At 38.5% G+C, this 14,209-nt stretch overlaps 1 protein-coding gene and 1 long non-coding RNA gene across 13 annotated transcripts in view; one reads left to right on the top strand and one right to left on the bottom strand.

Moving 5' to 3' along the window:
* PRDM5 (PR/SET domain 5) overlaps positions 1 to 14,209 on the bottom strand; it is a 192,796-nt gene that overhangs the window by 2,796 nt on the left and 175,791 nt on the right. For all 12 annotated transcript variants that reach the window (XM_021101643.2, XM_084973071.1, XM_084973074.1 and 9 more), the window contains one exon: positions 5,391 to 5,495. In XM_021101643.2, the coding sequence (XP_020957302.1) occupies positions 5,391 to 5,495 (105 nt within the window). The remainder of the gene's footprint in view (positions 1 to 5,390; positions 5,496 to 14,209) is intronic.
* LOC106504732 (uncharacterized) overlaps positions 1 to 14,209 on the top strand; it is an 832,408-nt gene that overhangs the window by 812,677 nt on the left and 5,522 nt on the right. The window lies entirely within an intron of this gene.

The raw sequence follows: 14,209 nt of genomic DNA, 5'->3' as shown, positions 1-14,209 counted from the left end.
TACATACCTTTAAAGCCACTGAAAAACAATGCCAGGTAAGTCCATGCAATAAAAATCAGAGGATAAAAAGGAAAGATCCAGGAATAAGAAATAGCATAAAATAAAATGACTATATGTGAGTTATGATAAGTGATAATAAAAGCCTCAGTACTCAGTTAATCAAGACATTTACTCAGGTTTATTTGTTTAACATCTATACTCCACAAGAATATGAGTTCTATTGAGTGCAGAACTGTTTTTATTTCAGTGTCTGGCACAGGGACTAAGTTTAAGGGCTAACAGGAATCACTCAACAATTTCTAAACATTAGTTCAATCCCCACACCTACTCTTTTAGGTACATACTAGCACTATTATTCCCATTTTACAGAAGGAAAGTGACACACACTTCTGTCTCAAGCAGTTTACCCAAGGTCACAGAACTAGGAAGTGGTTTTCAGGATTTAAACCCAGACAGTCTGGGTTCAGAGTCCCTACCACCCCACCAAGGGCCAACTATTATTAAAGACTCTAAACAGCAAATATGTGAGCCCATCATACTTTTTCCCCCACTTTCCTGACTGACACAATTTTTAAGAAATAAAAATCTCTGGAAAAAAAAAAGGAAGTTCTCAGACAGCTCAGCTCACCAGTGTGTTGTGAGGGATACAAAGCCAAGTCCGTTTACATAGTCACCATGGGAGAATTGCAGCGGCAAGCTGGAGAAATGGCAAGGAAGGTGGACAAGATGCTGAAATCATTGGTGATGGCTCAGAATTAAGGGCTCCTAGAAGCTCCAATAGGAGATGGGAGGGGAATAATCCAGCAGATTGTTGAACAAGGGCCAGGAGAGAGGATTAAATATCAGTAGAGCGTAGCTGATGTCATACCTGTGAAACTGACTACCTAGACATTAAAAGCTATGTTTTCATGAACTTTAATGGAGGCATTAAGAGACTTCAAACGGATGCTCGGTATAAATCAGACGAATGTAAGGGATGTTTATAGTCAATTTAAAAATAGGGGTGAGCAAGAAGGAGTTCCAATAGTGAAACAAGGGCACTTCCTTGTCTTTTTTTCCACCTGTGCTCCAATCTACTCCAACCTAGTATTAATCCATATGCCAAAACATATTCTTCCTTTTTGCTGGGGGCAAACTGATTTTGTTTTAAAATAAAGTGAAACATGTTTACCAGAAAGTACTTGAGAAATAATAATGGGATTCTGTACAGACATCCTCAGTTAACAAATATTTATCACATACAATGTGTCTACCACTTCTGGAAGGAACACAATGACAAAGAGCACTCTGCCCTGCCCTTGTAGAAGTCCACAGTCTTGAGAAGTACTTGTAATGCCACGAACATAATGCTAAGCAGGGACCAAGGAGGCTGCAATGAACTCTTCCTGGATGCACAAGGGTTACCATGTCCTACACTGGGGAACAATATTCCAGGGAGAGAGAAGAAGAAACACAAAAGTACAGAGAAGTAAAGGGCTAGGCTCAGGTTGGGAATGACAGACATTCACTAAGGTTGAAGATGAGACATCATTAGAGGAGAAACTTAAAAAGGAAGTTAAAGGCTGGAGCCAAATTGGGGAGATCCTGGTAATCATAAGAAGAAACTGGAAGAATGTATATTCAGCAAGTGGTAGGAGTGGAAAACTACAGTCTAATTCAGTCAGCAAGGCAAAAGGTATGCAACTGGAGTCAGGAGGCCAATTACGGTTCCACTCCAAGCCAGAAATGATCTGGACATAAACTACGATAGTGGTTATTTATTCATTCCTTTAAAAATATTATTGTAAAGACTCTTACATGCCAGGCATTGTTCTAGGTCTGGGAATACAGCAATAAATAAAAACTCTGTTGTCATGGAGCTTATAATAAATAATAAACCAACAAATATGTAATATTTTAAGTACAGTAAAGGAGAAGATGACTATGGGGTGAGGGTTAAGAAAGTAATGGAAATGAGAGAGGAAGTAAGTTGAATCAAGAAATGAAAGAAGCATGGGAGGGTGTCCAAGCCAAGGAAACAGCAGATACAAAGAACCACTCCTAGGTGTGTACTTAGTGCATCTGAAAGAACAGCAAAGAAGCCATGTGGCTGGAGAGAGGTGGAGGCAGGGGTGAAGTGAGACAGGTTGGGGCAGGAGGTGGGGGCGGGGTGCAGATCATATGGGGACTTCCAAACTCTGGTAAAACTCTGGTTTTCATTCTAAATGAAATGGACATTCACTGACGGTTTGAGCAAATGAGACTAATATAACACATATAATCATCTACACACACACACACACATATAAAATCTGACTCAAGTTCTAGAAAGATCATTTTGGGTCGTTAAGTTGGGGAGAGACTGTCAGAAGCAAATATAGCAGGAGAGAGATCAATTAAGAAGCTACTGAATTATTCGAGGAGATGAAGCTGGCAGCTGTTCAGATTCTCCCAGCTTACTTATAGAGCCAATCTGATCTGCTACTGCACTGATGTTAAGGAGTGAGACAGAGAAGTGAAGGTGGCAATGGAAATTCAGAGACGGTGAGAGGTGTGAGAAATATATAGAAGCAAAGAGGTCAGGAATTACGGGGGCTGAGAGGAAGCTACATGTATTTGATCCCTGGAATCCGTGGTTGGCCAGTTATAAGCAGTGAATGACATGCAAATCATCAACCCCAGGGAGCCTCAACTGCTTCCTATAGGTGGAAATAACACCTATGTATTTCTGGGCTGTGGTGAAATCAGAGAGCATATATACAAACTATGTATCACTATGTCTTTCCAACAAGAGAAGCTCAACTAGATGATGCTATTGGTCGGAAAAAGGGATGTCTAACAAGAGGCTCTGACCTTTGGTTTGGGCTATTTGGAGACGGTGAAGTTCTTACAGAGATGGGTAGTTTAAAGGGAATATGTTGAAAAACTGAGAAGGGGAGATCATGATTTAATTCTGGGATAAAGAGGAGATGTCTTACAGGCAGCTCATAGTTATCTGCCTAGAGTTCAGAAGAGAGATCAAGGCAGGAGCAAGATTTGGAAGTCATCAACTGTGTAGGTAGTAGCTTAAGGTATTTGGCACACTGGAGGAGCTGCATTGGCATGGAATGACTGGGTCTAAGGAATTAAGAGTAGTACTGACCAGTGAATGGCATCTGAGGAAAACTGTCAAGAACTGAGGTAGATATATATCAGTTTCTTCTTTACAATTCTGCTCAAATTCCGCTCAAGTACCACTGAAATGTCTTATCTCTATGTAGACATTGGGAACAGGACAGGAAAAGGACTTTCTAGGCAGAGGGAATATTGTATGCAAGATACGCGGAATAAAAGACAGAGCTGTGAAACATATCTCTGCCTCAGGAAACTAAGTATCTATCAGTGCAAAGAAAATGCAGAGTATTGAAAGATAAGTGATTATTAAAACATAAAATAAAAAGAAAGCATAAAGACCATAATGATTTTAAAGAATTAAAAACAATCCTCTTAAACTCTTCCAAAAATAGAAGAGGAGGGAACACTTCCTAATTCATTCTGTGAGGCCAGTGTGACCTTGATACCAAAGCCAAAGATTTTACAATGAAGGAAAACTATAGAATAATACTCTGTATGGATATATATAAAAAAAACTTCAAATGAACAAATGTTGTCAATGTCATTGAACCGTTCACTTTAAAATGGTTAATACTATGTTATGTGAATTTCATTTCAATTTTAAAGAAAAATCACCTTGGCAGAGTGGAGAACACATACACAGGAGAGTGGATATGATAAGAAATAGTGAGGTGAGAGTCCAGGCTGTGCACTCTAGTGGGAACAGAAACTGAGAGATAGTAACAGATTTGAATTTGAGAATATTTAGGAAGACAGACTGGAAGTGGGGTGAGAAAGGATGACTTTTCTCTGGAATTAGTAGGTTAGGAAGACAAAATTTAGGAACAGCTAGACAGTTCACAACAGAGCAGGCTGTCAGGGACATTTCGCAGGCATTAAACTTAGATCTCTCTTCAAAAGACCAGTCTGGACTGCAGATAAGGCTCCTAGAGATCTGAATGTATGATAGAAGGAAATGGAATAGAAGTAGATAGAAAAAAATCATGCTTGTAAGATAATTAAAAAAAGATAACATCATGGTCCTGTTTAATCTAAGGAAGTAGTCAACAAAATACTCAAATAAAAGGTTGAGTATGATGGCAGGAAGATGTCCATACACAGTGGATATTTAATTTCTATCTCCATCACTTATTTGTGTAGTTGTACAACTAAATAATTTAAATAAGTTTTGCTTTTATAAAAAAGCTTCCAATAAAAGCACTGATGGATTGAATGTTCAACTCATTAAATTATTAAATTGAGCTGTACCTCCAGTTCAGGATAGAAGCTCTACATGTGTACATTTCTTTTTCTACAAGTAGCTCTCTCCTTAAAGAAGTTCACTGTTGAAAAAGGTATTTTTATGAGTAGGCACACTGGGAGTAGATTGTTGCCTTAACCTTACCACCAAAGTTTCATGGCAAGACAAGGAAAACATTTTATGTTTGTGCATTTCCTTTCAGATAGACTCCTCACTCCATCCTTTATCCTTTGGGTTATGTCAATGGGACTGAGTACTTGAGTTTCCAATATTTAAAAAGAGCTGTGTACTGTGCAGTTTCACACATGACAACTTGAATGTTTCTTCTTACACTGAGCTACATCAATACTCTTTTGTTGCTATTTTTGTGTTAGACATGAGAACCCAAGTGTTTTCCATAACACCTCAGTCAATTTTCTGTCAAATGTTAATGTTACATAGGAGAATGGTAACACTGTTCATTTGATAAACTATTTGTCTAAATTAATCAACAATCCAATTAATTTTATTGACAATGGTAGTACTTCTGTCTTTTCATAAATAATGTGAACAACTATGTCCATAATTTCATTTCACTCCAAATGTCATAAGCAGAAAATCTAAACAATTAGCAGTGTGTTTTTAAACAAAGGAGTCGATGTATGTTTTAGAAATTCATTGTTTGGCCCTAACAAAATAAATAATATCTATGACCAGGTTAAATCTCTGGTTTAACTATCATTAACCTGTCAAAGACTTGGACAGACACCTGAAAGCTGCCTAGAATCACACCTTGAAAGAACAACTCGCATGCATTAAAACAGAGCACAATCATGTCTTAAAGAAAATCAGAGTTCATTTGCTACCAGTAAATCAGGATTAAGGACATTGCTACAAAGTGGTTACATGGATTATACAAACAGAAGGTTACATGGATTATACAATCAGAAGGTAGGAAGAGTACAAGGCATTAATAGACACAGACCAGCACTGCCCCACCCACCCCCGACACACCCACCCCTCCATTATTGGAGGTTACTAGAAGACACTAGGGAAAGAAAAGGGAAGCCAAACTCACGTCACACTGAAACGGCTTTTCTCCCGTGTGCGTCCTCTTGTGCTCATCCAGGCCTCGCTTCTGGCTGAAGGCCTTGCTGCACTCTGAGCACTTGTATGGCTTCTCCTGCAGTCAGTGAAAATAGACCACCATGAATTCGAGTCAATGCAGAGCCCTCCTTAGTAAAGTGTGTGTAGGAGGGTGTTTTACCTACTTCTGAAAGGTGCTGCCACATATTCACAAGGGTGCGGTGAATTACTTTAAATTTTCAGGGGAAAACAGCAAAACTCAAAATTTGCTGAGCAGTCTTAAAATTACAGTAGTTCACAGGTCTGATGTTAGACTGCACTACGTTTATTTTGATGCAGCCCCATCTGTGGAAAAGTGAGATTCTGTATGATAGCTGTGAACTACTTACTGAACTCAGGTTTTCTCTGGGTCTTGGAGTGCTGTAAGGGCATCGTGGAGCAAGGCAGTGTGGGACCCCTAGTCTAGATGACGCAAAATGAATGTTCACTGCCTTGAAGGAATTGCTGGGAATGAAAACTTCACAACCAAATTTCTGAGAGATTTGGGGGGTTAGTTTAAGAAGCTAGGACTCAACTATGATCTGAATATTTTCATTTCTTTGTCTAATCTTTTTTCCTAGGTAGGATTTTTTTTTTTTATAAAATCTAAATTACTTTTTTTTTTTATGGTTGGTCATAGACTGTTAAGGAAAAGAAATATCTCCATAAGAAAAGGAAAAAAAAATGTCCAAATTCCTTAACCATCTTTGATACCAGAACCTTATATCACCATCTTTTTAGCTTAGAGTAAATTGCAAAATAAGTTAATTTACATTGTTCCATTAAAATAGCTGGCCAGTTACCAAAGAGTGCATTGATAAAAAGATTTGCTTGAAGTAAAATTGCAATGAGATTTTTTTCAAATAGAGCTTCAAAAATATTGTTATAGATACATTTTTGGATTGAGGTAGTGTGTATATGTTTTAAATTTCATATTACATTTTCTATTTATATTTTCTCTCTAGGATTTAAAACACTATTATAGGAGTGCCTGTTGTGGCTCAGTGGTAACAAACCCAACTAGTACCCATGAGGATGCGGGTTTAATCCGTGGCCTTGCTCAGTGGGTTAAGGATCTGGCATTGCCATGAGGTGTAGTGTAGGTTGCAGACGTGGCTCGTGGCTCGGATCCCATGTAGCTACAGCTGTCGTGTAGGCCAGATGCAGCTCCAATTTGACCCCTAGCCTGGGAACTTCCATATGCAATGGGTGCGGCCCTAAAAAGTGGAAAAAAAAAAAAAAAAAAAAAAAAGACTACCACAAAATTTTTCACACCTACAAAACAGTATGTACATAATCAAACACACATTCATATACCCACTGGCTAGACTTGAGAAATAGAACATTTTTGTGAACACACGTAGTTCCTGTCATTCATGCTTAGTGAGTACACTGTTACATTCAATGGCTATACAATCATTTGCTTATACACATTCCCTAGTGAAGGATAGTTAAGTTTTTCCCAATTCATCACTCTTACAAATAATGCTGCTCTGAATAATCTTGTAAATGTATATACTTGAACATACAGGAGATGATTCTCTTTGGTATGTGTGTCTAGAAGTGGGACTGCAGCTTCCACTTTCCTGGGAATGGCCAGGTAGCTCTACAAAGAGAATCAACCATTTTACAACCCAATATCCCAAATATTTTTGTAATTCTATCACTGTATTTCACAAATCTTGAGACTCTCCTTAGGTACCTGATGAGTATACGTAAGTTTAAAACTATTATGCTCCTAGAAAATGAGACCTTGTATTAATTCAAAGTGACTGTCTTTACCTATAATAATCCTTTTTACCTTATAATTAATTTGGTATTCATTCAGCTATAAAAGCTTTTTAAAATCAGTGTTTGCAGGGGGTTGGGAGACCTGGTGAGATGTTATTCAAGGGGTACAGATTTGTAGAGGTAGCGTGAAAAGTTCTGGAGATCTAATGCACACAGCATTGTGATTACAATCAACAATGCTCTAGTGTAAGCTTCAAAGTTGCTAAAAGGCTAGTTCCTAAATGTTCTCACCACAAAAAAGGAATGATAGTTACATGACATGATGGAGGTGTTGGCTAGCATGATGATAGTAATCATACTGCAAAATACAAATGTATCAAATCAACACTGGCACACCTTAAAACTTATATGATGTTATATGTCAATTATATCTCATAAATAGGAAAATAGTAAAATTAGTATTTGCCTGGCATATCTTCCTATTTTTCATGGCTCTTAACCTGTCTTTACCATTTTCATCTTTTTGTATTGCACTCCATGTAATTTCTTTAGGATCAGCTGATCAATTCTCTTCAGGTATGAATAACTTAACTACCTTATAGGATCATGTGAGTTTTTAATTTCCATTAGGAATTTTTAATTTCTAGAACTGTCTGGTTATTTTCAATTATGCTTTATTTTTTGGTACAATCTTACTTTTTATTCATATTGCTTATGTCTACTTAAAAATATTCTAGGCATTTATACAATTTTCTTCATCTGATAAATCATTAATCTATTTGCTTTGGAAGTCTAGTTCTGCTCTTATGAATTCTCCAGTCTCCTGCTCATGGCTCTTGTTTCCTTGGGTGTTTCTGGAATTTGGAATCATGAGCTCATCATGTTCAGTTGGCTTTAGCTGTTAAAATCCTGTGACCTCCCTCTCCCACGCCCCGCTTAAGGGTGAGTCCCTCCAGAGAGCATTTGTGTTTGTTCCTGCCAGGCACTCTGGGATGCTATCAATCAAAGAACATTTTAAGTTTATTTCTTGCCTGAGGGGTTTCTGGTTGGGCAAGCATTTTAAGTCTGAACTCCAAATACACTTGAGGGATGGACTGTGGTTATAAACACTAAGGAGAACACTTTCTCTAGCCAGCAGTTACTGCAAGACAGTTAAATGTCCCAAGTATCTGTTTGCCAAAAATAGATTATTTCTAGTATCCAATTTCAGTTTGATCATAGCCTTTCTGGGGTCCCAGGATTACGGTGGGATATGGTTCCATCTTGCCCTTTAACCTGAACCCAGAGCTTGCCTCCTTTTCCATCAGCATTAAAAATCAAGCCTTCAGTTTACTGAAACCAGTAATCACCCTACAAAGGGGCTGCACCCTCAATTTGACCTTCTCACTCTGCAGTCAGGTTTCAGTTCGATTGTTGGTTCCTGGAGATCACTGATATTTTTGTTTTACGCATTCAGATATTAGCTGTTTGCTTTATTTCATCCAGCGCTGATAGGTGTTTTTGTACAGGGTATCTTTTCCAGGATATGCAATCTGTCATATTGCCAGAAATGGAAGTAATTGTACAGATAATTTTCAGAACATGAAAAATATATTTTAATTGACTATTTACAATCAACAGAAAAAAGTAATTGTGTTTGCTTGGCAGTCTGAGAAATACAATGTGGTTGCCTTTTCCCCTATAGTTTGAATCAACATGATCTCTTTTTGCATGTTGCATTATTCTTAAAATTTATCTCTTCAAATACTACAGAGTTTAAAAAAAAAAAAACTTAAAAGGAAAGTAATGATCTAAGTATTTAGATCAGAAATTTTCTGGGAATTCCTAGGACTACTTATTAGGTTTTCATTATATCCAAATGTTTTAAAATTTAAAAACATATAAAATATTATGTATATTAAAAGAAACAAAGGAAAGTTTTTATCCCTATAATTTATCTGTAAAACCAGCTCTTATGAAGAGATGAAAGGCCCATCACTGTGGCAGCTGCCAATGACAGGCAAATGTCTGGCAGAGAACCACCTAAGCCAGGACCAACTAGCTGAATGACATCCTAAGAGTAGTTTCAGGGAAGGGAAGGCAATGAAAAGCAAGGTCTGAGCATCACCAGTTAAGAAATCCCCTTCACTCATTCCTAAACTTCCTCTGAGGAGATACTGTCCAGGCAAAAGCATCCCAGAGAGGGCCCTATGGGTACTCAAAGGTTCCCAGCCAGGATACAGATTCTGGAGGGGCACAGGGGCTTTACAGTTAGAGGTGTAAAATCCCAAGTGTGTACTATGCTTTGGCTTGTATTGAATGGATAATGTCTTAATACATTAACTCACCCACATATTGATAGTTTTCAAATGTTTACAGATACTACTGGTGGTTAATTCAATATATATTCATTTACAACTGCCACTAAATTAATATTACTTTCACTTAATTATGTTCCTCCACAAGATGCTAAAAGTGCAACAGCCATCAGGCATTTCTATGTGTGTGTTGGCAGGAAAGTGAGGTTAAATTTTTGTTAGAAAGTTTCCTCTACTTCAGAAAATTTGAGAATCATAATTGAAACAGGGACCCATTTGATTAAGCATTTGTATTTGCCTGGACTCCCTCTTCTCTACCAAGAATCATTTGCAGCCAGAGATTTCCTGGGGGTTTTTCCCTAAGATAAGCTCACAAAGGACCCCACAATCACACTTCCCTGTCAGTCTAGAAAGAAAGGCACTCTGAGACCTCAGGCCATAGCAAAGTACAGTAAGAAGAAGCCATGTCTGCCCCTCAAATGTCTGTCTGTCTCCTTCATCTCTGGATCTTACAGAGTCCGCACTTTCCCTGAAGTCATCAGAAGGAGGGATCTAATTTCTGCAGACACTAGTCAGACTGCCTTGCAGTGCCCCTCAAAGGACCTTTAATACCCACCCTTGAAGAGATTCAATTTATAATGAATGGTGCCAGAGCAAGTGTTAGAGCATTCCTGCTCCAGAAAAGAGTTCTTATACCAGAGGAAGGGCCAGGAGGTCTTGGGTCGCTCATCTCAAATTTAAGAAAATCAAATAAACTGAAATATGAGGAAATAAATGCATTTTTTCTTTCTCAGAAAGGAAATCCTCATCTCCCTTCGTTACTAATTTCTTCCATTACACCTAAGCAGCCATGTTAAAGAAATGCCACCCTTCACATGGTAAACACGGTCGGGCATAGAGAGTAAGCTGAATGGTGCAGAGCACAGTATTACAGACACCTGCACCTGGTCATTTTCCTTCTCTGAAAACTGTGAAAAAATCTTTTCTTCCTCTAGAACACTCCTAACCTCTCAGTGCAGAAGAAACCATGCCTGTGTGTAAGGGTACTTCAACTTCTAATCCTCACTGCCTACCCTTGCCAGGAGGTTCACTAGGATGATAGTGGTCAGGTATCTAGCAGTTGACATAGCAAGGGACCGTGTGACAGAGGAAGCTTAGGAAGCCATAATAGGCTTTGGCTTCTTACTGCCAGGTTAGGCAGTGGACCTGAGGCTGAGCTATCAATTGCCTTCCAAGGATGTTTGGATTCCGCTGGACTTCCAAAGGCCCCACCACCCTGCCCCTACAAAGAACACATACAATATCATCATTTTAACATTAATCGCGTCTAACTTCATTACTTCTCCTCTTTCTATTATGAAATCTTTAATCCGGGCACAAAATCTGCTTCAATGAAGTATTATGGAAGTTGTTTATAACACTGTTTCAGAGTGGAATGCATGGTATAAATTACACATTTTAACTCATTAGCTGGATTTAACTAGAGACAAAATGATTAGGTTCTTGATTAATTCTGTTTCTGAGTGATTATACAGTTTAACTGACAAATAGCTTGTCTTTGTCATCATAACTGGGGAACCATTACTCAACGGAGGCAATCTATTTGTCAGTTAAACTGTGAAATCCATCAGAGGCGGAATTCATCAGCAGTCTAATCAGCCTAGCTTTAATCAACAGCATTTGGCAGAATCTGTTCAGAAGGTAGCACTGATAGAGCTCTAGACCCTGTACTTGTGATGTCACTAATAAAAAGTCTTATTTTTGTGCTAATGCCCATCTAGTAAAAGAACAGAAACTTCAAATATTATGATTTTTGCCAATAGAAACTGAATTAACTTTCGACATCATTTGAGAGGGCTCTGTAGAAAAAAATCACATCTTTAAGGGATCTGAATATGTTCTTTGAAACAGCAATTTATCAGAGGCTTCTTTGTAGTTTAGTCATGAATTTCTTGCCAGGAGGAAAAGAAGCAGGCCTCCCATTTCACGGACTAACAAAGACAAGAATGGGTCATGCCTAGGTAATCCACATGCTGCAGATACATAATCTGAAGATTTCCTATGATTATTTTCACATTAGGTCATTGACCAATTCGTCAAATAGAAACAGAAAATATCACAAGTGGGCCTTAACCTCTGTAGTCAGAGTTCAGTGTAAATGGTGTCAGGAAGACAGCGAATGAAGTTCTTTCGTGGCAGCGGTAGCCTAAACCCAATACAATTAAGAAAGGAAAATTAGTAAGCAATTAAAAGAACACAGACTCATGAGGATGGAGAAGACTGGTATTCTGAATATACACAAACACAGTTCGCAACGAGTTTGGGTTCAACTTGTAAGTGAAACATCGGCTCCTTGGTTATTGTGTCTTACATGAATGCACTTGACGGACAAACCTTTCTGCTATTTGTCTTGCTTAAAGCTCTAACAAGACCAGACTGTCTTTGCTGTTAATAAAATAACTTCCATGTGAGCAACTTGGATATCAAATACAATTTGAGGGAACAAACTCACTAACGAGGAATCAAATGAATACAGTCTCTTTGTCTCTCACTCACTCACACACACACACACACACACACACACACACACACACACAGGAAGTTTGTTAGAATTAAAAGTTATTTTTTGTTACAAATTAATTTCATTTGATTGCTTTTTCTAGATTAAGGTTTTTTTTTTTTTTTTGTCTTTTGTTGTTGTTGTTGCTATTTCTTGGGCCGCTCCCGTGGCATATGGAGGTTCCCAGGCTAGGGGTCCAATCAGAGCTGCAGCCACTGGCCTACACCAGAGCCACAGCAACGCGGGATCCAAGCCGCGTCTGCAACCCACACCACAGCTCACGGCAACGTCGGATCGTTAACCCACTGAGCAAGGGCAGGGACCGAACCCGCAACCTCATGGTTCCTAGTCGGATTCGTTAACCACTGCGTCACGACGGGAATTCCCTAGATTAAGGTATTTTAAAGAAATTAATACTTATCTATTAGAGTTCAGAAAAACAATAGCTTTTACCAGATGATCATTTCCTATTTCTAAATTTAATAGAAAATTCAAAACACCTCATGAAGCAGAGGTTCATAAATTTCTTAAATATAAACTATGAATTTATGTGCATGAATTTCTTTTTCTTAAGTTATAATTTCTTAAATATGAAATTTCTAAATAAACAAAAATTTTATAAGTTTTTAGTTTCCTAGTTTCTCAGCGGTTACAGCACTGGTTGACTTTCTCCTGTGGGACATATTGCAAACTTTGGCAGAGGTGAAATGGGCAACTTAGAACTAAAAGGGCTACATTATATTTTTAAAGGATTTCAGGCCAAGTCATTTAACCCTCCAAACTTTTCCATCTGCAAAATATCTCACCAATTTCCAAAGTGGAATATGGTACCTCGAGTGTAAGGAAAGATCATATATAGAGTCTTAGTCTCTTTCTAGCCTGCCCTTTGGCAAGACCCATTTGCCAGACCTCCCTTAGACAGGGCACAGAGCTCTGCAGTGGCCGGGAGCAGAGTTTCTCAGCCTCAGCAATACTGATATCTATGGCCAGATATTATTTGTTTTGGGGCTTTGTCCTGTGCACCCACTAGATGTCAAAAGCACCCCTACCCAAGTTGTGACTACTCAAAATATCTCCAGACATTGCCAAATGTATCCCAAGTGGCAAAATCACAGAAGCACAGTACATAAGAATGGTTCTCGAACTATCTGCAGTGAAAGACTGTTTTTCCCAATGTGCTACTGATACTTTTATAAAATGTATTTAAAATGAATTACTAAAAAAAAAAGACTGTGCACTAGATGTGCAGCAATGTCAAAATGCTATAAAAGTTCTAAACACTTCCTCATAATTTCTGTACTTATCACAGACAAGAAATAAAGAATTTGTGGGCTGGTACTTTTTTGGCCATACCTTGAAAATCAATGGTCTAGTATCTTTGATGACAGGATATCCGTGGTTCAATTTTATCATCTAAGTGAACCAATTCTAAAATATAATTACACCCAAACCTTGAATTACCTATCATTTTAAATTCCACGTTTAACAAAATCAAAGTTTTACATATAGCTGGATGTGGTGGGAAGGTTATAAATGGATAAAGAAGGAATATTTGAGAGTTCCCATTGTGGCACAGCAGAAAAGAATCTGACTAGTATCCATGAGGATGCAGGTTCAATAACTCAATGGTTTAAGGATGTGGCATTGCTGTGAACTGTGGTGTAGGTCACAGATGTGGACCAGATCCCACGTTGCTGTGGTTGTGGCTGCCACTGGCAGCTGTAGCTCCAATTCAACCCCTAGCCTGGGAACTTCCATATATGCCTTGGGTGCGGCCCTAAAAAGAAAAAAGAAAAAAAAAAACGAGGAATGAATGAACATTTGTTGGAACCTGGGTAAGGGTACATGGAAATTCATATGGAAGCTCCCAGGCTAGGGGTCGAATGAAAGCTACAGCTGCCAGCCTATGCCACAGCCACAGCAACTTGGGATCCGAGCCACATCTGTGACCTATGGCCACAGCTCATGGCAATGCCGGATCCTTAAACACTGAGTAAGGTCATCATCCAACCTGCGTCCTCAAGGATACTAGTCAAGTTCATTACTGCTAAGCCACAAAGGGAACTCCCTAAAAGGCTTTTCTGAATTGTTTTCATGTTATTTTACAACTTAAAACATCATTGTTCTCCTTCTGCTTCAAAGAGCCTATCTTTTTTTAGAGGAATCATTTTCAGTATCAGGAAG

This window comes from Sus scrofa, chromosome 8, assembly GCF_054392235.1.
Source record: "Sus scrofa isolate SSC_HxYL_T2T_F1_AM1 chromosome 8, Sscrofa_HxYL_maternal_Yorkshire_Landrace_v2.0, whole genome shotgun sequence".
NCBI classification, from domain to species: Eukaryota; Metazoa; Chordata; class Mammalia; order Artiodactyla; family Suidae; genus Sus; species Sus scrofa.
This window is presented reverse-complemented; position numbering and strand designations above follow the sequence as displayed.